The 22,851-nt window shown below is 43.5% G+C and overlaps 1 protein-coding gene across 2 annotated transcripts in view; it reads right to left on the bottom strand.

The window, feature by feature from the left end:
• Positions 1–1,141: 1,141 nt before the first annotated feature.
• DDO (D-aspartate oxidase) overlaps positions 1,142–22,851 on the bottom strand; it is a 36,158-nt gene continuing 14,448 nt past the window's right edge. For both annotated transcript variants that reach the window (XM_058174036.1, XM_058174046.1), the window contains exons 3-5: positions 22,153–22,261; positions 14,756–14,932; positions 1,142–2,052 (exon numbers count right to left, since the gene is read on the bottom strand). In XM_058174036.1, the coding sequence (XP_058030019.1) occupies positions 1,485–2,052; positions 14,756–14,932; positions 22,153–22,261 (854 nt within the window). In that variant the 3' untranslated portion in view covers positions 1,142–1,484. The remainder of the gene's footprint in view (positions 2,053–14,755; positions 14,933–22,152; positions 22,262–22,851) is intronic.

Below are 22,851 nucleotides of genomic sequence, written 5' to 3'. Positions count from 1 at the left end.
TCAACACTTTAACCCAGTGCTTCCCAAATCTGGGTTAAAATGGGGTAAAGCTGGTTTTTCTTTAGATAATGATACCCAAACCCATTGCCCAATCACAACAGGGAAACTAAAAGGGAAAGTGCTATACCTATAATGGGTAAAAAGGACTTCTTGATAAATGGTTTTGAGTAATGAAGGAACTACGAAGTCTACATAGGCTTTGAAGCCAGGTGCCACCAAATCTGATAGAAAACCATGAACACCATCACAGAATTAACAGCCACGGTTATTGCAATGATGGGCTTCCAGTAGCCCCATTGGGCTAGAATCTATATTATTTTAATAATCAGGCTTTTTGAATATGTTTTCTTAATGGTTTCTTAATTTGTATATATATGCTGTTTTATTTGCCTGTGAACCGCCCTGAGTCCTTCGGGAGATAGGGCGGTATATAAATTTGAATAAATAAATAAATAAATAAATAAATAATAAATAATCTGCATTTACAGACTGGGAGTGAAGAGTCACCTTCATATCCACAGATCAACTGCACAACAGCGTAACATACATATACAACTGGGACAATTTCCATGAATTGTCTGCAAGAAGTTGAAGGTTGCTAATTCTAAGCTAGGCTCTTCCTGATCAGGGAAGTCTAGCAAGGTGGTCCTTCTTCCCTTCGGTCTTAGTGCTTTATGTTTTTCTAAGAGGACCACAAGCACTGAGCAATTAGGTACCGTATTTTTCAGAGGGTGAAAATTTGAGTGTGTCTTATATAGACCAAATGTAGTCCCGCCCACCCACCGGCCCCCACCCTTCGGCCTCCTCACATCCTCCCAAAAGGTCCATTTGAGAGGCTGCCTTTGCAAAGAGAAGCTGCTTTGCAAACTGAGCTTTCGGAGTCTCAAACGGAGAGCCTCTCAAGCAGTATTTTTTTTCCTTTATTTTCCTCCCCACAAAATAAGGTGCATCTTACACTCCAGAGCATCTTATACTCTGAAAAATATGATAAGTGACTTAAATATAATCAACTGGATGACATTCCTTCAGAGTTTACATCACACCCAAGATCCTAGTGTCAGCTTTGGAAGCCATACTAGACCGAAGGCTTCCACACGCTGCCACTTTCTGCTCTGTGGGAAAGGAAGGGAGGAGGGTGGTAGTACAAGGGATGATTAGACAAAACAACATTCTTCCTGCCGGTCAAGGTCAGGCTAGGTTCGCATCTGGAGGAAGAGTGGCTGGAGTGATGCTTCGACATGGGACGGTTGAGGATTGGACCATGTGACCGGCAGAGGGGTCATGAGGGTGGAGATTTTGGGGTTTGTATTATTGAGGGAGGAACCAGGATCCCCAGTTTCGGTTTTCATCCAGTTTACCCATGCTAGTAAAAGAACTTTGAAAGATGTTGGCTTCGGAGTCTTTTCTGCAGGAGGGGTTTTCTGGAACGCTGACACCTAGCTCTACCAGACTACTGGATCAAAAGAGAAATGTTTCTTTCCTACTTACAGCTTTGCTTTACACCCAGATTTTGCCAGGGTTTCAAGGCACTCCTGAACCAGCTGAGTTGCCTCCTTGGCAGTACCCTGGTGTATTGAAAAACCACCTCCACCGTGGCCATAATTGTGAACCACCAGCAACTTCTCACACTTGTGAGTCAGTACCTCCTTCTGTACTCTCACAGCTGACCGAGATGGCCTCAGGCCCACCCTCACTTTTATATTCTCAGCTGTCTGAAGTGAAGGCTCAAGTGCGGAACATCTATCAAATATGCTTTTGCTGATAATGGGATCCGGGGACAAATTCCAGTTGTCTTTTTCTCTTACCCCACCTAATGTTACATTGTGTATCCCTGGATAGATGTAGGTCAAACCATCACCATCACGAATGAAGTGCTTGATCCAAGGAGCGTGAACCTTGAGAACCTGCCCTCTGGTGGGGTATATCTCTAGGTCTCCTATAAGTTTTCGGGAACCAATGCCTGAGCAGTTTACTACGATGTCAAAATCATGGTGTAGCTCCCAAAGATCTTCTATTTTCCTTACATGCACCTGGCCTCCATTTTCTTTCAGCCTATAAAGAAATATATCAAAGGTCAAAATATGGCACTTTTGAATCCTCTATGGCTAATGTTTTACTTACATCACATAGTTCAAAGAGTGAGATCACAAATTTGAAATGCAAAACTGAAGTGAGTAAAAGTAAGCCCAAATCACATATGTGTGCCCGTGTGTCATCATGTCACAACATCATGACATGAACACATTTTGAACTGTGCCTCATTTGTACCATATTATATCACAGGATGCAACCAATGTAATTCAGAAAATACAATGTAATTTGTATTATGATGTCGTAATGCATGGGATGTCATTGTGGTTTCTTCCAGATACCTATGGCACAAATCCTGTCAAAATGACAACGAAGAGGAAGCATGGATGTATGAAAACAATACAGGATATATCTTATTGCGTGTTGTTATTGGCTTTCAGCTACAAGTTCAACTAATAAGGAAAGGCACTCATCAAAATGATGTGATACCTCATTCCTGAAAAATTGTTATTCCATTTGCAGATGACACTAAGCCGGCAGGAATAACCAACACCCCAGAAGACAAGCTCAGGTTCCAAAAAGATCTTGACAAACTTGAATAATGGGTCCTATCCAACAAAATGAATTTTAATGTGGAGAAAAGCAAAGTTTTACATTTAGACAGGAAAAATCAAAGGTGCAAGTACATATTATGTGAGACCTAGCTCAAAAACAGTAACTGTGAGAGGGACCTTGGAGTCCTATTGGATGATCACTTAAATATGAACCAGCAGATGCTAATACAATCCTGGGTTGTATAAACAGAGGCATAGAATCAAGATCATGTGAAGTATTAGTACCGCTTTATAAAAGCCTAGTAAGGCCACACCTGGAATACTGCAACCAATTTTGGTCACCATACTACAAAAAAGATGTTCAGACTTTGGAAAAAGTTCAGAGAAGAGCAACTAAGATGATCAAAGGCTGGAGACTAAAACATATGAAGAATGGCTGCAGGGTTTGGGTTTGGCTAGTCTAAAGAAAAGAAGAATAAAGGGTAACATGATAGCAGTATTCCAGTATTTGAGGGGCTGTCACAAAGAAGAGGGGGCCAAATTATTCTCCAAAGCACCAGAGGGCAGGACAAGAAACAATAGTTGGAAACTAGTCAAAGAGAGAAGCAACCTGGAAATAAGGAGAAACTTCCTAAAAGTGAGGACAATTACTTAGTGCAGGGGTGTCCAAACTTGGTCCCTTTAAGACTTGTGGACTTGGTCCCTTTAAGACTTGTGGACTTCAACTCCCAGCTTGTGGACTTCAACTCCCAGCTTTGCTGGCTGAGGGACTCTGGGAGTTGAAGTCCACAAGTCTTAAAGGGACCAAGTTTGGACACCCCTGACTTAGTGGAACAACTTGCCTTCAGAAATCATGAATGCTCCATCACTGGAGGTTTTTAAGAAGAGACTAGACAGTTGCTTATCTGAAATAGTATAGCATCTCCTTGAGCAGGGGGATGGAAGAGAAGACCTCTAAGGTCCCTTTCAGATCTATTCTATTCTATTCTATTCTATTCTATTCTATTCTATTCTATTCTATTCTATTCTATTCTATTCTGCAATTAAAATTGTGTTTGGTGGCATTTTTTCAAAAAAAGAAGAGTTTGTGTTTTGGAGTGAAGAAAAGATTTTGAAGAGCGCATGAGAACTGTCTAGCTAATTATGGGTTCCCCTTGCCACCAGAACTGGTTCCCTTCTTTAATGTGGATCCACAAAAACTGCAGTCAGGATCCAAAGAATCACACCAAGTTTTCCGTTTCCACAAAAATGCTAGGTTTTTGTTATTGGGGCTTAATACCACATGGCAATTATGAAACTAAGTTTCCAGACACCATGTAAGATAGAAGTGTCATCAAACTGATGCATCCAGCCTCAAACTGCAAAAATTTTGTTTCAAACAGTGTCTGAATTTTATGACATTCATGAGGAAATCACTGGTGAATAAAAGTTTCCCTGGGCCCCTTTGCCTTTGCAGTATGTCAGACAGCACAGGGCTGATATTTTGGTTAAATCTGAGTTTGTGTGTATTTATTTATTTATTTATTCGATTTGTTCATTTGCCGATTCTCAGCAAATGTTAGTTTCGTTCTCAAGCCCAAATGTTCCAAATTTTCATTGGTGCAGAAGAAATTCACAGAAATTTCTATTCTTCTTTTTTTTTTTATAAATAATTTTTATTTCCATTTTCCAACATCATATTTATGTACAAACTATTATCCATCATTAATCATTAATTTTTATTTATTACTGATTCAGGCCTGCCCGATTGCCACTTCCTTTCTTCACAACCTCCCTCTCTACCCTCTACTACTTTCACATCCTTCATCTCCTTCACTTTACTACTTCCTCTCCTCCTTCTCCACTCCTCCCTTCTTCCACCCTATCTAACCTTCTTATTCCCCTCCTCCTTCTCTACTCTTTCCTACCTACTTTCTTCCCTCCTTCTACTCCTCTCTCCTTTTCTTTCTGAAATGGCAGTCGAGCATCCCCAATATCATTTTAAATTTTAATTTCATATCTTCAAAAATTACTGTACATTAATAATCAATCCATGTATCATTTTCCCTTTCCCCTCATCCCCTTCCCCCAGACTTCCCAGAGCAAATACCGGGTATTATGACCAACAATCACAAGCTAAAGTATACAAAATATACAAAACCTCCCACCTTTAAAAATTTAAAACTTTAGATCCCCTCACAATAAAAATAAAGAGATAGGAAAGAATAATAAAAAGAAAAAAAGAAAAGAAGTAATACCAACTTCTCATATTACTTCTTCTTACAGTCCATTTTTAAAATTAATCCATCTTCTCAAATTCAATTTTTTTTCCACTTGTATATTCCTTCAAATTTCATAAGTCCATTTCTCAAATTACAGTCCATCTTCTCGAACTCAAATTTTCATCACTTATATATTTCTTCAATTGCCATAACATTTAATGTCCGTTCTTCTTACAGTCCATTTTAAAAATTAGTCCATCTTCTAAAATTCAAATTTTTTTCACCCACTTGTATATTCCTTCAAATTTCATAAGTCCATTTCTTAAATTACAATCCAGCTTCTCAAATTCAAATTTTCATCACTTATATATTTCTTCAATTGTCATAACATTTAATATCCAATCTTCCAATACTACTCCATCAATCAAATATCATTTCGAATAAAATCTCTCAAATATAATATTTCCAGCTTAACTTCATAACTTTTACTATCTATAAAGGTGTCAATTAAAACAAATAATCATTTAAACTACATCCACAATATAACAGTAAACAGTTAAAATCATTACATCCACATTATCTAAATTCATAAATTTCACTTTCCATCCTTCACAATTAAATAATATCATCCCATAGATTTATACCATACAAATAGCAAATAACAAAAATCCTATAATTTATATCCTAAACAAATCAATTCCAAAAATTAACCATAATCATCATATTCACATCTTAAACATTCCTCCCCTCTCCCATTCTATTTTCCATCATTTCTATTCTTCTTTATGATATGGATTGGGATCGTAATGGGTAAACGTGCTGTTGGGTTTCTGCCCAAAAACACAATCCCCACATTCTGAGAAGTCTGATTTGGGAAATCTGCCCAGTTAATAAAAAGCAACAAGTACAACTTAACACGGATGAAAGAACTCCAGCTACCCAGAACATTCATCCCAAAGTCCTGGACTGCTTAATGAAGCATGTGAATCTTTGTTGGACATTACACAATATCGTCACAGGGCATATTTGTTAAAGTTCAATCTTAGTTTTCTATTTCCCAGTTTGTGCCAACATGCAATTGTTTTAAGATTTGAACTTGGCAGAACTTTTTATAACTGAATATATTTGCACGCTACGCCACCTCCGGAGCAAAGGCTGCCCTCCCAATGAAAATTCTTATTAGCCACTATAGTGGTTCATGCATTCCAGTCAAGTGGTTTATTACTGATTCCCTTTGGGTGTCTTTTGATAAAGTACCAGAAATAGTGGTTGGGACACTGAAATGATGTTTAATAAACTGAACATTTATCAGCAGACATTGTAATCATGTTTTTCAGCTCACTGGACCTATGCCATCGTTCAAGGAAGCTGATCAGCCACACTGCAATGGGTTTGGGAAACTCCTGTGGGAAATCACAAAAGAGTAAAACAGAAATGAGAGGCAACCAAAGTCTCTGCCCAGAAGCCCACCTGACAAATATTAAATGGATCCTGTAGCTTCACTGAGCCTCAGTACTGTGTTCAGTGTTGTTTAAAAAATGAAACATGACAGGGCCTGTGTGTCCCAAGAGACAGCAGGTAGGATTGGGAGAAGAAGAAAAAGCACTCACGGATAATTACTGTAAAACAAGAAGCCCAGAGTGGAATACGGTGTACAAAACAGCAATACTACCCAATGACCAGCTAACCGTTGGTAATATTTGACTTGTACTCTCCATCACCTCACTCTTGAATGCAAAACTGTAAAACTGTCCAAATATTTAAAAGGGATCTATGGCCTATAACACAAAAGCTGTCTTCCTGAGTAAAGTGTCTCTAGATATGTTGGGCCACCACTTCTGTCCTCTCCAGCCAGCATTATCACCGGGCAGCTTCAGGCTGGGAAAAATCACAAAAAACATCAGCTTGCCCAACATGTTGGAGGCTGATAAATTCATGACTAAAAACCAGACGATGCATATATTATTTAGGCATAAAAATTCTCCTTGATGTAAGATGAAATGATGGTTACTTGCTAAGGTCCAGGCACCGGTGCAGATGTAAATGCTACACTATGCCTGGAGGAAAAGAAAAAAAATCATTTCTGAGCACACATTAATATCCAGCTGATGTTAGACTCCAACATCACGAAATAAAATTGAATGATTGGTAATCCCAGATAGATTTAAGGTAGCATTTCGTTCCTATATAGATTTTTTTTTTTATTGGCCAAGTGTGATTGGACACACAAGGAGTTTGTCTTGGTGCATATGCTCTCCGTGTACATAAAAGAAAAGATACCTTCATCAAGATACAACACTTACAACACTTAATGATAGTCATAGGGTACAAATTTAACACTTAATGATACAACACTTAATGATAGTCATAGGGTAAAAATAAGCAATCAGAAAATAATATCAATATAAATCGTAAGGATGCAAGCAACAAAGTTACAGTCATACAGTCATAAGTGGAAGGAGATGGGTGATGGGAACCATGAGAAGATTAATAGTAGTGCAGATTTAGTAAATAGTTTGATAGTATTGAGGGAATTATTTGTTTAGCAGAGTGATGGCATGCCGGAAAAAACTGTCTAATTGTTCTGGTGTGCAGTGCTCTATAGTGTCGTTTTGAGGGTAGGAGTTGAAACAGTTTATGTCCAGGATGTGCGGGGTCTGTAAATATTTTCACAGCTCTCTTTTTGACTCATGCAGTATACAGGTCCTCAATGGAAGGCAGGTTGGTAGCAATTGTTTTTTCTGCCATTCTAATTATCCTTTGAAGTCTGTGTCTGTTCCAGAACCAAACCAGACAGTTATAGAGGTGCAGATGACAGACTCAATATCACTCTTAATCCATGCAACACCCTTCTATAGGTTGGGGTTACGTCCACCAATTTACATAAAAGAATAAGGCTACTAATGTTGTTGAAAGGATTAGATTTTAAATCTAGAAACTGACATATTAGCCAGTTCATAGAAGCCAACAATGGTAGAGATCAATTATCTTCATATCCTGTCTGATGGCATCTCATGAGTTTGGCTTGACCATTGCCAGTGCAAAGAGGCTGGTCTGCTCCAACAGGCGTGTTCTTCAGTTTCAACAATCCCTGTTAAAAGAAGCTGCCAGGATGAATGAACCTGGGGTTGTCTCTGGACAAAGCTTTCATCATATAATTGCCAGCCACATTCTTTCATTTTTACAAGGGTTTCTAAATTATGAAGTCCTTCCTTTGCAATCTTCCCATATTTTGTTCTGTTTTTAAGAACTTCAGGGTCTTTGGCTGAATTCCAATGAGTACACCATTGAAATTTTCACCATGGATGTCTTAATTCATATATAGCTCTATTCATATTCAGAGTTAAATCGAAAGGTATAATCAAAATAAATTATAACCCAAGATTATTAACTGCCTATATAAGGTTGCACTAATAGAGGGCGTCAAATAATAGGCTCACTGCAATCAAATGCCTCCAGCTGGAGATCTGGTTTTTGTTTTTTTTTAGTAAAAAAGTTTTATTTCCATTTTCCAACAACCTATTCAATATACAGTCTCTTATTCAACATTAGTCATTAACTTTCATTTGTTACTTATTCGGACCTGTCCAGCTACCACTTCCTTCCTTAGCAAACCTTTCCTCCTCCCTTCTCTACTTTCTTCTACTTTCTTCATCCTTCCTCTCCTTCGCTTTTCTACATCCTCTCCTCCTTCCCTACTCTTCTCTTCCATCCTTTCTAACCCTCTCTCTTTCCCCTTTCTTCTTCCTCTCCTTTCCCCCTTTTCTACCTCTCTCTTTCCTACCTACTTTCTTCCTTCACTCTCCTCTCCTTTCCATTCCTTCTGAAATGGCAGCTGAGCAGCCCGATTTCATTTCAAATTATTTCTATTTCTTAATTACATATCTTCAATCATTCCTTTACATTGATCCTTCATCTCCCCTCTCCCCTTCCCTCCCTCCCTCCCACCCCCGAGACTTCCCAGAACAAAGTACAGGGTATAAGATTAACAATCATAAATTAAAATACAACATAAGTCATAATCCATAGTCACTCCTCTCTCTAAGACCTTAACTCCCCTTCCAGAAACAAAAAAGTACATTCTTCTTCCAGTCCATTATATATCAGTCCATTCCACTCCTAAAATCTTCAGAATCTTCCAATTAAATTAGTATTTCCAGTTCATCAATAAAATACATAGTTTTAATATCCAATCTTCATCAATTAACACCAAATATATATCAATCCATTCCACTCCTGAAGTCTTCAGAATCTTATAGTTTTTAATATCCAATCTTCATCGATCAAGACCAAGACGATATTCCATCTTCCAGTATTCATCAGAAATTCTTTTATAATATACCTTTCTTCCTTAAACAGTCTCCCAAATATAATTCATATTTCCATCTTAAATTCTTAAATTTTTATCCAATCTCCAAAAATAAACAATATTCTATCTTCTCATATCTTTAATATCACTTACATAAATCAAATAACATTGCTAATATTAATATTTCTTCAATTTACCTTACATCTGTCAAATAACATTATTAAAATTATAACTTATATCCAAAATATATCAATTATAACAATTAAATTCTATTTAACCAAATACCAACATTATATCCATAAATTTTTCTATCTGTCCTCCAAAAGTTAAACAATATTCCATCTTCCCATTCCTTTATACCTCACATATATCAAAGAGTAACACCTTATACCCAAAATAAGTCAGTTGTAAAAATTAAACCCTATATATATATATATATATGGCATATATTTTTAATATATATATATATTAAAAAAAAAATACCATCAAAATCACATCTTAAGCATTCTCCTTCCCCTTGTCTTCTATCTTACATATTTTCCACCATCTGCTCACCAATCAGCTTAACATCTAACAATAAAGAATTTCCAATCTTTAATATATTGGTGTAAAAATCTCTTGTTTAAAAACTTATTAAGAAAAGATAAGCTTCCAAAAGTTCCTATAAAAAAAAATTCCATATTTGAACTGAAGAAGTTTCCAAGATTTTAGTAGTTAGCTCTGTTTGCTTAAGAGCTATTTTTAAACTGTAAAATCTACCAAAAAGAGGGGAAAAAATTCAATAAACTTTTCTTCTTAAACATTGTGATAAAGAAAAAGGTAAAAAGAAAAAAAAATCATTAACAGTTCTTATTCATTCCATTTTTTTTTATTACTTTTTTTGCAACAAACAAACAAAAAGAAAATACACCGGTACTTTGCAGTAGTGATTTAGAATATAATTAAATTAATTTAGGCAAATTAAGATCCATAATAAATGGTCATTTACTTTACTTATCTACATAATAAATGGTCATTTACTGACCTTGTTGGACAGTCCACTTTGCTGATTTGACAAAAGGAAAGGCACCAAAATGTTGCATCTTTGGACTCTGAAGCTTTCTCCTGAATACTTGGTGGTGTAACAAGTATTTTCGTCTAACTTTGACATACCTTATATTCTAATTCCCCAGATTTTTTTGGATCTTATGTACTGTACAGTGGTGAAGAGAAACACATACATAGGAAATATGTCAGTGCAGAGTGACACAATTACTGATTTACTCTTGGTGGGACATCTTTCTAAATTATCTGCCTACAATTACCTATTAATAGTAACCTGTAGGTTTTTAAGAAGAAAAACCCCCACTTATCCCTGAATCTCCATGTAAAAGTTAATCTGTAAATACTATATTATAAAGAGGTGTGCTCAAAAATGAAACCTTAACTGACAAGAGATTATATTTTATTTGCTTGCTGGGATTTAGTTCACCACAATAGACAGACCGAAAAACTAGGCCTTATCCTGTTCCAGCATTATATGATAGGAAAAGACCAATGAAGTGGGCAAATGAAGGATTAAGTGTAAAATGCACCAAAAGTTTTAGATCAGGGGTGTCCAAACTACGGCCCGCGGGTCAGTTTTTATTGGCCCTCAGCAAATTCTAAAAGTATAATGAATATGGCCCTTTTGGGCCACCTCCCGGTGCTTGCCCAGTGGTTCGCTGCGAGGCTCGCGGCTCCTCCCCATGGGCGGGGAATAATGAAGGGAGGGGGCGGAGGAGGCGGCGAGCGGGAAAGAGGCTGCTGGCCGTTCCCGACCCCAGGAGTTGTACTCTCGCCTTCCCGGGGCCGCCTGGTGAGCTCCTCGCGCCTCCACCCCTTGGGCAGGGAATAACGAAGGGAGGGGGTGGAGGAGGCGGCAAGCGGAAAGAGGCTGCTGGCCGTTCCGACCCCAGGAGTTGTACTCGCCTTCCCGGGCCGCCTGGTGAGCTCCTCGCGCCTCCACCCCTTGGGCAGGGAATAACGAAGGAGGGGCGGAGAAGGCGGCAAGCGGAAAGAGGCTGCTGGCCGTGCCCGACCCCAGGAGTTGTACTCGCCTTCCCGGGCCGCCTGGTGAGCTCCTCGCGCCTCCACCCCTTGGGCAGGGAATAACGAAGGAGGGGCGGAGGAGGCGGCGGCAAGCGGAAAGAGGCTGCTGGCGTGCCCGACCCCAGGAGTTGTACTCGCCTTCCCGGCCGCCTGGTGAGCTCCTCGCCTCCACCCCTTGGGCAGGGAATAACGAAGGGAGGCGGAGGAGGCGGCGGCAAGCGGAAAGAGGCTGCTGGCCGTGCCCGACCCCAGGAGTTGTACTCGCCTTCCCGGGCCGCCTGGTGAGCTCCTCGCGCCTCACCCCTTGGGCAGGGAATAACGAAGGAGGGGCGGAGGAGGCGGCGGCAAGCGGAAAGAGGCTGCTGGCCGTTCCGACCCCAGGAGTTGTACTCGCCTTCCCGGGCCGCCTGGTGAGCTCCTCGCGCTCCACCCCTTGGGCAGGGAATAATGAAGGAGGGGCGGAGAAGGCGGTGGCAAGCGGAAAGAGGCTGCTGGCCGTTCCGACCCCAGGAGTTGTACTCTCGCCTTCCCGGCCGCCTGGTGAGCTCCTCGCGCCCACCCCTTGGGCAGGGAATAACGAAGGAGGGGCGGAGGAGGCGGCGGCAAGCGGAAAGAGGCTGCTGGCGTTCCCGACCCCAGGAGTTGTACTCGCCTTCCCGGCCGCCTGGTGAGGCTCCTCGCGCCTCCACCCCTTGGGCAGGGAATAACGAAGGGAGTTTCAAGTTCATACCAAATACAAAACAAAGTTAAGATTGGTGTCCAAACTTGGTCTCTTTAAGACTTGTGGACTTCAATTCCCAGAGTTCCTCAGCCAGCTTTGCTGGCTGAGGACTCTGGGAGTTGAAGTCCACAAGTCTTAAGGGACCAAGTTTGGACACTGGCCAAGATGAATGAATATGAAACATTTTCCCCCCTTAAATGAAGATGATATCCACATATTGTTGCTTTTTAGTAGACTGACTGTATCCATCTGTATTGTAATGTCCCAGGTTTTCAGGCCTCTGATATAGTCTATTTACCACGAGTCACCAGAAAAGGCAGCACAAGAAACGCAAGATAGCAAGTGAGTGTAGAAGATTTCAAACACGGTGGGAAAATGAATATTTCTTTAAAGAAATCAACGGAAAGTGTGTCTGTTTGATTTGCAATGAAGATGTTGCCGTGATGAAAGAGTATAATGTCCATCGGCACTATGAGACCAAGCATCAGAGCTACGCATCGTACACAGGTGCCAAACGAGCACAGAAATTCAAGCAAATGGCAGCTAGCCTGCAAGCTCAACAACAGTTTTTATTTCGTGCTAACAAAATACAGGAAAACGCCACAGCAGCAAGCTATGAAGTCGCAAAACTTATTGCCCAGCATGGCAAACCGTTCTCAGACGGTGATTTCATAAAGCAATGCCTCATCAAAGTCACAGAAGTAATGTGCCCGGAAAAAGTGCAGGATTTCAACAACGTGACCTTATCCAGAAATACAGTGGTGCGGAGAATCGAGGACTTGTCAGCTAACCTGAAACTTCAGCTGAGAGAGAAAGCTTGTGCTTTTGATTTTTACTCGATAGCATGCGATGAGAGCACAGACGCCACAGACACCGCACAGCTTTTAATTTTTTTGCGGGGAGTCGATGATAATTTTTGCTGTACAGAGGAGCTGCTTGATATGATGAGCCTAAAAGGCACAACGACAGGTGGAAATATTTTTGACGCTGTGTCAGAGGCAGTTGAAAAGATGGGGCTTAAATGGGACAAGCTCTGTGGAGTAACAACGGATGGAGCTCCGCCATGACGGGTGAGCGCAAAGGAATGGCATCCATGGTGTGCGTCAAGGTAAAAGAGAGCGGAGGTGAGGCTGTTAGGATGCACTGTATAATCCACCAAGAAGCACTGTGTGCCAAGACTGTGCAGCTGGGCGATGTGATGAACACTGTTGTAAAAACTGTCAACATAATTCGAGCTAGAGGACTGTACCACAGGAATTTCAAGCTTTCTTATCTGACATGGATGCTGAATACGGGGATGTACTCTACCACTCTGATGTGCGCTGGCTCAGCCGTGGCTCTGTGCTGCAGCGGTTTTATTCGCTGAGATCAGAAATCGACAATTTTTTGAAAGAGAAGGACCGACCTCTTCATGAACTGAGTGACCCTCTGTGGCTGGCAGACCTGGCATTTTTAGTTGATCTTACTCATCATCTGAATACACTGAACAAGAACCTACAAGGCAAAGAACAGCTGGTATCACACCTGTATGCGCATGAAAGCCTTCTGTGTAAAGCTCCGCCTGTTTGAGACACAACTACGAAGCTTTAATGCTGTACACTTCCCTCGCTGTCTGAAATCAAGTCTGCTTTTCCAAAGGCAGACCTTTCTGCTAAAAAGGAGAAATATGTTTCTGTAATTACATCTCTCGTGACAGAATTCAACCAGCGTTTTCAAGATTTTTCTGTCATTGAAAACAAATCAAGCTGTTCTCGACCCCCTTCCTGGTGGATGCAGAAGAAGTGGAGGAGAGTCTGCAGTTAGAACTGATTGAAATGCAATGTGATGATTCTCTGAAGAGTCAACATCAGCTTCTCTCCCTCCCTGACTTCTATCAGAATTTGGATCATGCCAAGTTTTCTCTGATGAGACGGCATGCAAAGAATGATGAGCCTGTTCGGCTCAACATACATATGTGAACAAACATTTTCTCTGTTAAATCAGAACAAAAGCAGACTGAGATCCAGAATGACTGATAGCCATCTCTGTGAAGTCCTTCGTGTCTCAACCACCAAACTTTCTCCTGACATCCCAGCCATCCTTCAATCCAAAGGACAGCATCACTGCTCCCACTGAGAGCAATGTTCTTCACATTATAGGCGAGTTAGAAATACACACAGTAATCATGTGTCAATATGTCACCTCTTGTGTGTGGCCCGGCCACACATGAATTTACTAGGCTTATATACTGTTTGTTGTCCAGCCGCATGCCTTTCTGAATAATTATATTTAAAAATATTACATTAAAATCAACATAACACAAACACACACGTACACAAACATAGAGATACACATGCACATATATATAACCCACACACATATAGTATACTTAAGCCTAAACTGTGCATAGGGACTACCCAGACGGCTGAAAAAAGTGATTTCTGACAGGTTCTCACACTTTTGACTGGTCCTCACACGTACAACTATCTTTACATTTTGCACCCTATCTTGTAACCGTGGTGAAGAGAAGCAGTTGTGAAATGAGTGATATGGTTGTTAAAAATGCTGCAATGGGCATAAATGTGAGGATGGTCATAAGTGTGAGGACTGGTCAAAAATTACTTTTTTTAGCCCTCTGAGTAGTTTCTATGCCCATAGCCACATCCACTCAGTCACATGAGCAGTTAGCCACGCCCACCAGTCACATGACCACCAAGCCACACCCCAAAATAAGCCATGCCCATCCCCCCCCCCGTGGCCCGGGCCTTTGCTTATTTTTCTGTATTTGGCCCTCACTCAAAAAAGTTTGGACACCCCTGTTTTAGATCATACTTCTTTATTGTATTGCTGCATTTCAAACTAAAAAAAAAAGTGAATAAAAACCCCATACCTTTTCTCCAGCCAAATTAAATACGATGGGCAGTCACATTTCAGTGTGGTAAAAGCTTGACCATATTTGTGCTGTGGAAATTTCTTCAGCTCCTTTTCAGTCATTGAGCGAAAGGCCAGAACCACATCAGACCAGAATGGCACCTTCTCCTCAGGAATGTCCTTAAATATTTGCCAGCTTGTGAATTTTCAAGAGAATAAGGGTGTAAAACACAGACATTCTTGGTGTTAATGGCTTCTCCCCATCCTGAAATATTTTTTCAAAACCAAGCTTTTAAAAATTCACCAAATAAAACAAGCGAAGTTGAGTTCTTAATCCACATCTTAATATGATGTTTAGGCATCACTAGTCAAACTGTAATTATCTTTAAATAACTAGAAGCTGCCACAGTTTCTACGTGTTCCATAATTAAACATATATTTCTGCAAATTTGAATACATATTTACTATTCACTGTTCATAAATTCAAAATAAGAAAAATGTTAATAAGAAAACAGTGAATTTGTAGATATAGAAGTTTGGATACCATTCCAGTTGGTTCGGTGCTATTTTGTTGTTGTTGTTGTTATTGCTGTCACTATAAAAGTGTTAATCAGACTTTTATTTATTTATTTATTTATTTGATTTCTATACCGCCCTTCTCCCGAAGGAGTCAGGGCGGTGTACAGGCAAGAATAAAACAGACAGTACAATATACAAATTTAAAATGCAGTTAAAAAACTTATTTTAAAATTGGCCTGAGAAGTAAAATATATAATAAGCTAAAAAACCCCATTTAAAATTAATTTCTAAGAATTTAAAAATTTGTTAAAATCAATTTAAGCCAGCCCCGCGCGAATAAAAAGATGTGTCTTCAGTTCATGACGGAATGTCCAAGGTCAGGTATTTGGCGAAACCCGGGGAAGTTCGCTCCAGAGGGTGGGAGCCCCACAGAGAAGGACCTTCCTGGGGCCGCCAGCCGACATTGCTTGGCGGACGGCACCCTGAGAAGTCCCTCTCTGTGAGAGCGTACGGGTCGGTGGGAGGCATGTGGTAACAGCAGGCGGTCCCGTAAGTACCCAGGCCCTAAGCCATGGAGCGCTTTAAAGGTAGTAACCAACACCTTAAAGTGCACTCGAAAGGCCACAGGTAGCCAGTGCAGTCTGCGCAGGAGCGGTGTTATATGGGGGCTACGCGGAGCTCCTTCTATCACCCGCGCAGCTGCATTCTGGACTAACTGTAGCCTCCGAGTGCACTTCAAGGGGAGCCCCATGTAGAGAGCATTAAAATAATCCAAGCGAGAGGTAACGAGTGCATGAGTGACCGTGCATAAGGCATCCCGATCAAGGAAGGGGCGCAACTGCCGAACCAGGCGAACCTGGTGGAAGGCCCTCCTGGAGACGGCCGTCAAATGATCTTCAAACGACAGCCGTTCATCCAGGAGGACACCTAAGTTGCGCACCCTATCCTTTGGGGCCAATAACTCGCCTCCAACAGTCAGCCGCGGCTGCAGCTGACTGAATCGGGGTGCCGGCATCCACAGCCACTCCGTCTTGGAGGGATTAAGCTTGAGCCTGTTTCTCCCCATCCAGACCCGTACGGCTTCCACACACCGGGAAAGCACTTCAACAGCTTCATTGGGGTGGCCTGGGATGGAGAAGTACAGCTGGGTGTCATCAGCATACAGCTAGTATCTCACCCCAAAGCCACTGATGATCTCACCCAACGGCTTCATATAGATGTTGAACAGAAGGGGCGAGAGAATCGACCCCTGCGGCACCCCACAAGTGAGGTCCCTCGCGGTCGATCTCTGCCCCCCTGTCAACACTGTCTGCGACCGGTCAGAGAGATAGGAGGAGAACCACCGATACACGGTGCCTCCCACTCCCAATCCCCCCAACCAGCGCAGCAGGATACCATGGTCGATGGTATCAAAAGCTGCTGAGAGATCTAATAGGACCAGGGCAGAGGAATAACCCCTGTCCCTGGCCCTCCAGAGATCATCCACCAATGCGACCAAAGCTGTCTCCGTGCTGTACCCGGGTCGGAAGCCGGACTGGAACGGGTCTAGATAGACGGCTTCATCCAGGTATTGGGGTAGCTGTCGCGCCACAGCACTCTCTACAACCTTCGCAACAAAGCGAAGGTTGGAGACTGGACGATAATTACCCAAAATAGCTGGGTCCAGGGAGGGCTTCTTGAGGAGGGGTCTCACCACCGCCTCTTTCAAGGCGGCAGGGAAAACCCCTTCCAACAAAGAAGCGTTGATAATCTCCTGGAGCCAGCCTCGTGTCACCTCCTGAGTGGCCAGTACCAGCCAGGAAGGACACGGGTCCAGTAAACATGTAGTGGCGTGAAGTCTCCCCAACAACCTGTCCACGTCCTCGGGAGCCACAGGGTCAAACTCATCCCAAATGGACTCAACAAGACGTGTCTCCTCTCCCTCGCTTGGATCATCCCAATTTCGGTCCAGACCATCCCGGAGCTGAGCGATTTTATCGTATAGATAACCACTAAACTCCTCAGCACGTCCCTGCAACGGGTCATCCCGCACCTCCTGATGAAGGAGGGAGCGGGTCACCCGAAACAGGGCGGCCGGGCGGTTATCTGCCGACGCAATGAGGGTGGAGGCATATGAGCGCCTCGCCTCCCTCATTGCCACTAGGTAGGTCCTAGAATAGGACCTAACTAGTGTCCGATCAGCTTCGAAACGGCTGGACCTCCAGGTGCTCTCTAGACGCCTTCTCCGCGCTTTCATCTCCTCAGCCCCTCGGAGAACCAAGGGCCAAACAAGATCTGCGCCGGGTCAGAGGTCGCAAAGGCACGACACGGTCCAAGGCCCCAGCCGCGCCCGCTCCCAGGCCGCAACTAGTTCCTCAGTCGTGCCGTGGGCCAGATCCTCAGGAATGGCCCAAGCTCCATCCGGAACCTCTCAGGGTCCATCAGGCGCCTGGGACGGAACCACCGATAGGTTCCGTCTCCCTGCGATGGTGGATGGCGGTTCGAAGTCTAGTCGAAGGAGAAAATGATCGACCATGACATCGGTTCTGTTACTAAATCATCTAATTCCAGATCATTTAACCACTGACCAGAGATATAAATCAGGTCCAGTGTGCCTCCCCATGTGCGTGGGGCCATCATTTACCGAATCAGGTCCAAGGCCGTCATGGAAGCCTGGAACTCCCGAGCTGCAGTCGATAGCAAGCCAGCCGATGGCAGTTGAAATCCCCATGACTATAAGTCTGGGGGTCTCAACCGCCACAGAGGCAAGTACCTCCAACAGCTCGGGCAGGGCTGTGGTCACGCAGCAAGGAGCCAGGTACGCGATCAACAAGCCCAACTGATTCCTATGGCCCCACCTCACATAGAGGGATTCACAACCGGCAATCTGAGGAACAGTGGCCTCCCTCGGTTCTAGATCTTCCTTAATGACAACCGCCACCCCGCCACCCCTACCTTGGGCCCTCGGCTGATGAAATGCTCGGAAACCTGGAGGGCACAGCTCAACGAGGGGAACCCCCCCTCCGGACCCAACCAGGTCTCCGTAATGCCCATAAGGTCATGGACTCCCCTGAATAAGATCGCAAATCAGGGGCTTTATTAGCCACGGACCGGCATTACATAACATCAACCAAAGATCCAGGCTCTGAGGACCATGGCTGCCTGAGGAACGGGTAGGGACTGAGGGGCCGGAGCACGTGATCGCCGTCAAACATCGAGCACGTGCTCCCAACACTCGATACGGCCCCCCCCCTCCGCCATATCTGCCTCTCCCACTTACCGTACAGATTGGACAGCCCTCTAGTCCTGGAACAGAACCTCCCCTGCCTTCAGACCAGATGTAACAATGTCGCGAACAAGCACAGGGCTGGATCCTCCCGACGGGTTCTCTCCCCACCACAAATCCTCCCCTCCCAACCCTTAAAATCCCATTAAAACTCCCTTAAAAATCTATTAAAACAACTAATTAAAAGCCCTAAGCCTCCTATTTTTCGCATGCCACCTCTCGGGACTCCAAAGCCCGTCCTCAAGGTGGGCCCTCGATAATCTGGAGGGCCAAACCCGCAAGAGAGGGGCATCTCGCAGGGCAAGTAGGTCAGCCGCAGTAAATGTTCGCATCACTAAGAAGGTCCGGCAAAAGGCCCATCCTGGGCTGGTCAAGATGATAGCAGATGACAAAGCAGATGGTAAAGTGACCATGACCAGTCTGTCCTGATGGGAAACAGTTAAAGGTAATCCATGTGCGGTAGATGACCAAACCGCTGACTCAGTCAATTCACCACCCCATACAAGCAACCAGGGGTGGACTATGGAAGAAGGGGGGGAGGAACGATGATAAAGATGTTATTTAAAGATGTTAAATAATGGAGGGGTATCCGTTGGGCCCGTGGGCTTTCCTCAGGCACCACCAGATATCCACACCACTAGGGCAAGGCCACAAACCACCTTGGGCCTACCGGGCCATCCGCCGCCTCAAAGCACCGGGGCAGGCCGCCGCCGCCTACCGCCTCTGCCCGGCCATCGCCGCCGGGAAAGCCCCATTGCCACCGCAAGCAGGCCACTGAAATCCCCACCATCCGGGAGGGGGCACCAGTCGCCAAATCCCGCCAGCAGTCCCGGGGTTCCACCAGCCAGCCCGAAGAGAGAACCAGGCCGCCACCGCCGAGAGTTCGAAGAGGCCGATGGAGCCCGGGTGGCCCTCCAGATCTTCATTGGGGCACAGCCCCACCGGGGCTCCTCCCATCGCCCCCGAAGACGCCCAGCTCCAAAACCCATCCTCGAATTGCCCGAGTCCTCCAGGCAGGGGTCCAGGGGGTCCACGATGCCAACGCCACCACCACCACCGCCGCCGCCGCCGCCGCCAAAACGCCGAAAAGGCCGGCGGTGGCTCGGCAGGCCGCCAGGATTACCCACAAGGCGCCGTGACTCCGGGGCTCCTCCCAACGCCCCTCGGAGTCGCACAGCGCCCAGCCACCCCTCTTTCGGGTGGCTAGATCTTCCTCCATCAGGGCGGGGGCCCAAGATGTCACTAAGGCCCCCCCAGACCCGGACAGAGCCCGAAAAGGCCCGTCGCCGCTCCCCCGATCAGCAGGGCGGCGCCATCTTGGACATGCGCAGAAGGCAAGTTTTTGAAGAAGTAAATGATTCAGTAGGTTACAGTTAGCCATTCTAATCTTTTTAACCTCTCAGGCAGGGGTGGGTTCCACTTACCTTTACTACTGGTTCGTAATGGGAGTGCGTGTGCGCTTCTGCGCACGCGCAGATCTCCCATGATGACATTGGGGGGGTGGAGCCTCCCGCTGGTTTTACTACCGGTCCTACAGAACCTGACCAAACCGGAAGCAACCCACCACTGCTCTCAGGTTGCGATTGCCTATTTTCAATAATCACAAGCTCCTCTAAGCATCTATCTAAGCCTTAAGAAATAAAGACAATTCATGCTTATAAAAGAGGACAAGGGTATTTCTAAATGATTCCAAGCAACAAGTTCAACCAGGAAAAATATTGTTTTCAAAATATTAAACTTAACTACAAAAGCCAAGAAAAAAACCAAGCACGGGGAGAACCAAGAAAAATCTCTGCTAGAGCTATATGGAGTTTTACAGGACTTCCCATGTGTGGGGTAACATCTGCTATTTCTCTGCTTGGAGAGCTTAAGGCAAAGTGGACTGTATATACACTGTTCTGATGGAACTTCTAGATATCCTTTCCTGCAACTGTTGAGCCTTAAGGACTTGGGTAGCTGTTAAAGCCAATGCACCATATGAAATCATCTAAAAGTATGATGGTCTGTGAGTTTAATTCCTGGTGAAGGGTTTGAATCCCACAGAATAAATCTGGTTACTTACATCTGAGAAATTCAAATAAGGATGAACCTGGTCATGTACTGCCTCTTGGTGATGAGTACAACTGGAGTTAACGTATTTTTCAGAGTATAAGATGCACCTTTTTATCCCCAAAAAAGAGGGCGAAAATCTGGGGGTCCGAATGTAGCCCCACCCAGCCTCTGAAATCTCTGTTTGAGAGGCTGAAAAAAACCCTCTCAAACAGAGGTTTCAGAGGCTGAGAAAAAAGCAGGGCGCAGAGCTCACAACTAACAAACCTGTTGCTAAAGTTCACCCCTGGGAACAGCTGATTGGGGGTATTCCGGGGCACCAATTCACCCCCAATCAGCTTTTTTCTTATTTTCCTCCCCAAAATTAAGGGGCATCTTATAGTCCGAAAAATACGGGTAAGTCTCCCCTGGCAACCTTGCCACCTTACAGCTATAGAAGAAGTATAGAAGATGTAAACCAAGGACTGCTCTAGGGAGCAGGGAAGTCATTTAGCTGACTCCTGAACAGCACACAAAGTCCTCAGAAAAACAGTGCCATGGAGTATTGACTGCAAGGGTGTTCAAACTTCTGCAACTGCACACATCCACTGTTTTCTTATTTTGAAACTGGTTTTGCAAGCAACAGATTGTACCCACAGACTGGGATTTTCATATAACTCAGCTAAAGAAAGGCAGGAAAAAAGGATTAATGAAATTTAATAATCCAGAATTCTATAAATATCTCAGTTAGCTATACAAAAACACATTTTTTTGTGCAAGCAAAGCAGGGTGAGGCAGCCTATAGTTGAATGTAACTCCACATTTGCACTGGAGCCTCCGAATATTAGAAGGAGCTTTTATTATATACCTTCTACATAAGAGGTATAGAAGAGAAGATATTTATAATCAGCCCCACCAGCAGAGCCAATTAACAAGACAAATGGGTCGTGTTTAGTACTATGAAATACAAATTTAGGATTTTTTTCCTCAGTTGAGATATGGTCATATTCAGATTTTTCCCCCTCCCTCTGCTCAGCCCATCCCAAAGTTCCCAATTCCATCACAACTTTCCGTGTGAACAAAGAGAAGTCCAATTAAACATAGCCAAGATCAATCTAATACCGCATCCTATTTCTCACAGTCACCAATCAGATACACTGTCGGAAGCCCAGAGGCAGGACTTGAGAGCAATTCTGTCTTCTGAAGTTACTTGCCGATAACTGGCATTTAATGCCAAACCTGCCTTTGAATATAAAGTACTGTGAGAAGTCAGTGAATCTCTTATATATCAACAGCACATTATAAAAATCATAGGCTCAAGCCAAGCTTTTGAAAACTGAAACTTGCATTTTTAAAAGAGAAGAACAAGTGCTACTGCAACATATTAACGTTTCCCTAAATAAATTCTGAACCCAGTTTAAGGATCACAAGATATAAGTCTAAAATAAATGTTTGTATTCTTTTTTTCTTCTGGAGAACTCAAGAAGTTCTCTCCTGGTCCCCAACAATATTATATGCCTCCCAAATTTTCCCTACAAAAAGGCAATTGAGCTTAGCACAATGCTGAAAAAAATCACAAAAGCATTGATGAACTCTATATTCACCCAGATACCAAGTGAATCCCAGCTTCTGAGGCTTCTGAGGAATTACAGATGGATAACAGATGGTCAAAAGTCTCCCTAAACCACTGCTTCTGCTGATCAACAGGTATGCCTGTAGAGAAGAATAGAGGGAAAGCATTTTAAGAAAATCCAGGAAAAGCAGACATAAAATGGGCTGCACTGAAATTTATGTATTGGATCAGTAGTGGGATTCAAAAATTTTTACTACCGGTTCTGTGGCCGTGCTTTTTGGGCGTGGCTTGGTAAGAGTAGCAGGGGAAGGATACTGTCAAATCTCCATTCCCACCCCACTCCTTATTAGAAGGAGGGCGAGTGCAACAAGCCAGCATCGCATTTTGGCCTAATTGAGACTCCCTCTTTGTAGAGTCTAATGCAAGAAATGAGGAGCTTAAATCAAAATCACGTGAACATTTATAGATGGAGGAAAGCCCCATATAGGCCAATTGTAGAACATATGCATGTGTTGGGAACCTATTGCCAGACACAATTTGTATCATCATTGTCATTGTCGTCATCACCATCATCCACAACAATTGTGTCATGGAATATAATGTATGTACAACTAGAATGGCACGTGTAAAATGGCAGGAAACTATTATTCCCAAGATGCAAGATAAGATAGACTCTTCCTGATATGGACAGTTTATTTGGGTACTTAACACTTACCACTATCCCGGAAAA

This window comes from Ahaetulla prasina, chromosome 1 (assembly GCF_028640845.1).
Source record: "Ahaetulla prasina isolate Xishuangbanna chromosome 1, ASM2864084v1, whole genome shotgun sequence".
In the NCBI taxonomy this organism is placed as follows: Eukaryota; Metazoa; Chordata; class Lepidosauria; order Squamata; family Colubridae; genus Ahaetulla; species Ahaetulla prasina.
This window is presented reverse-complemented; position numbering and strand designations above follow the sequence as displayed.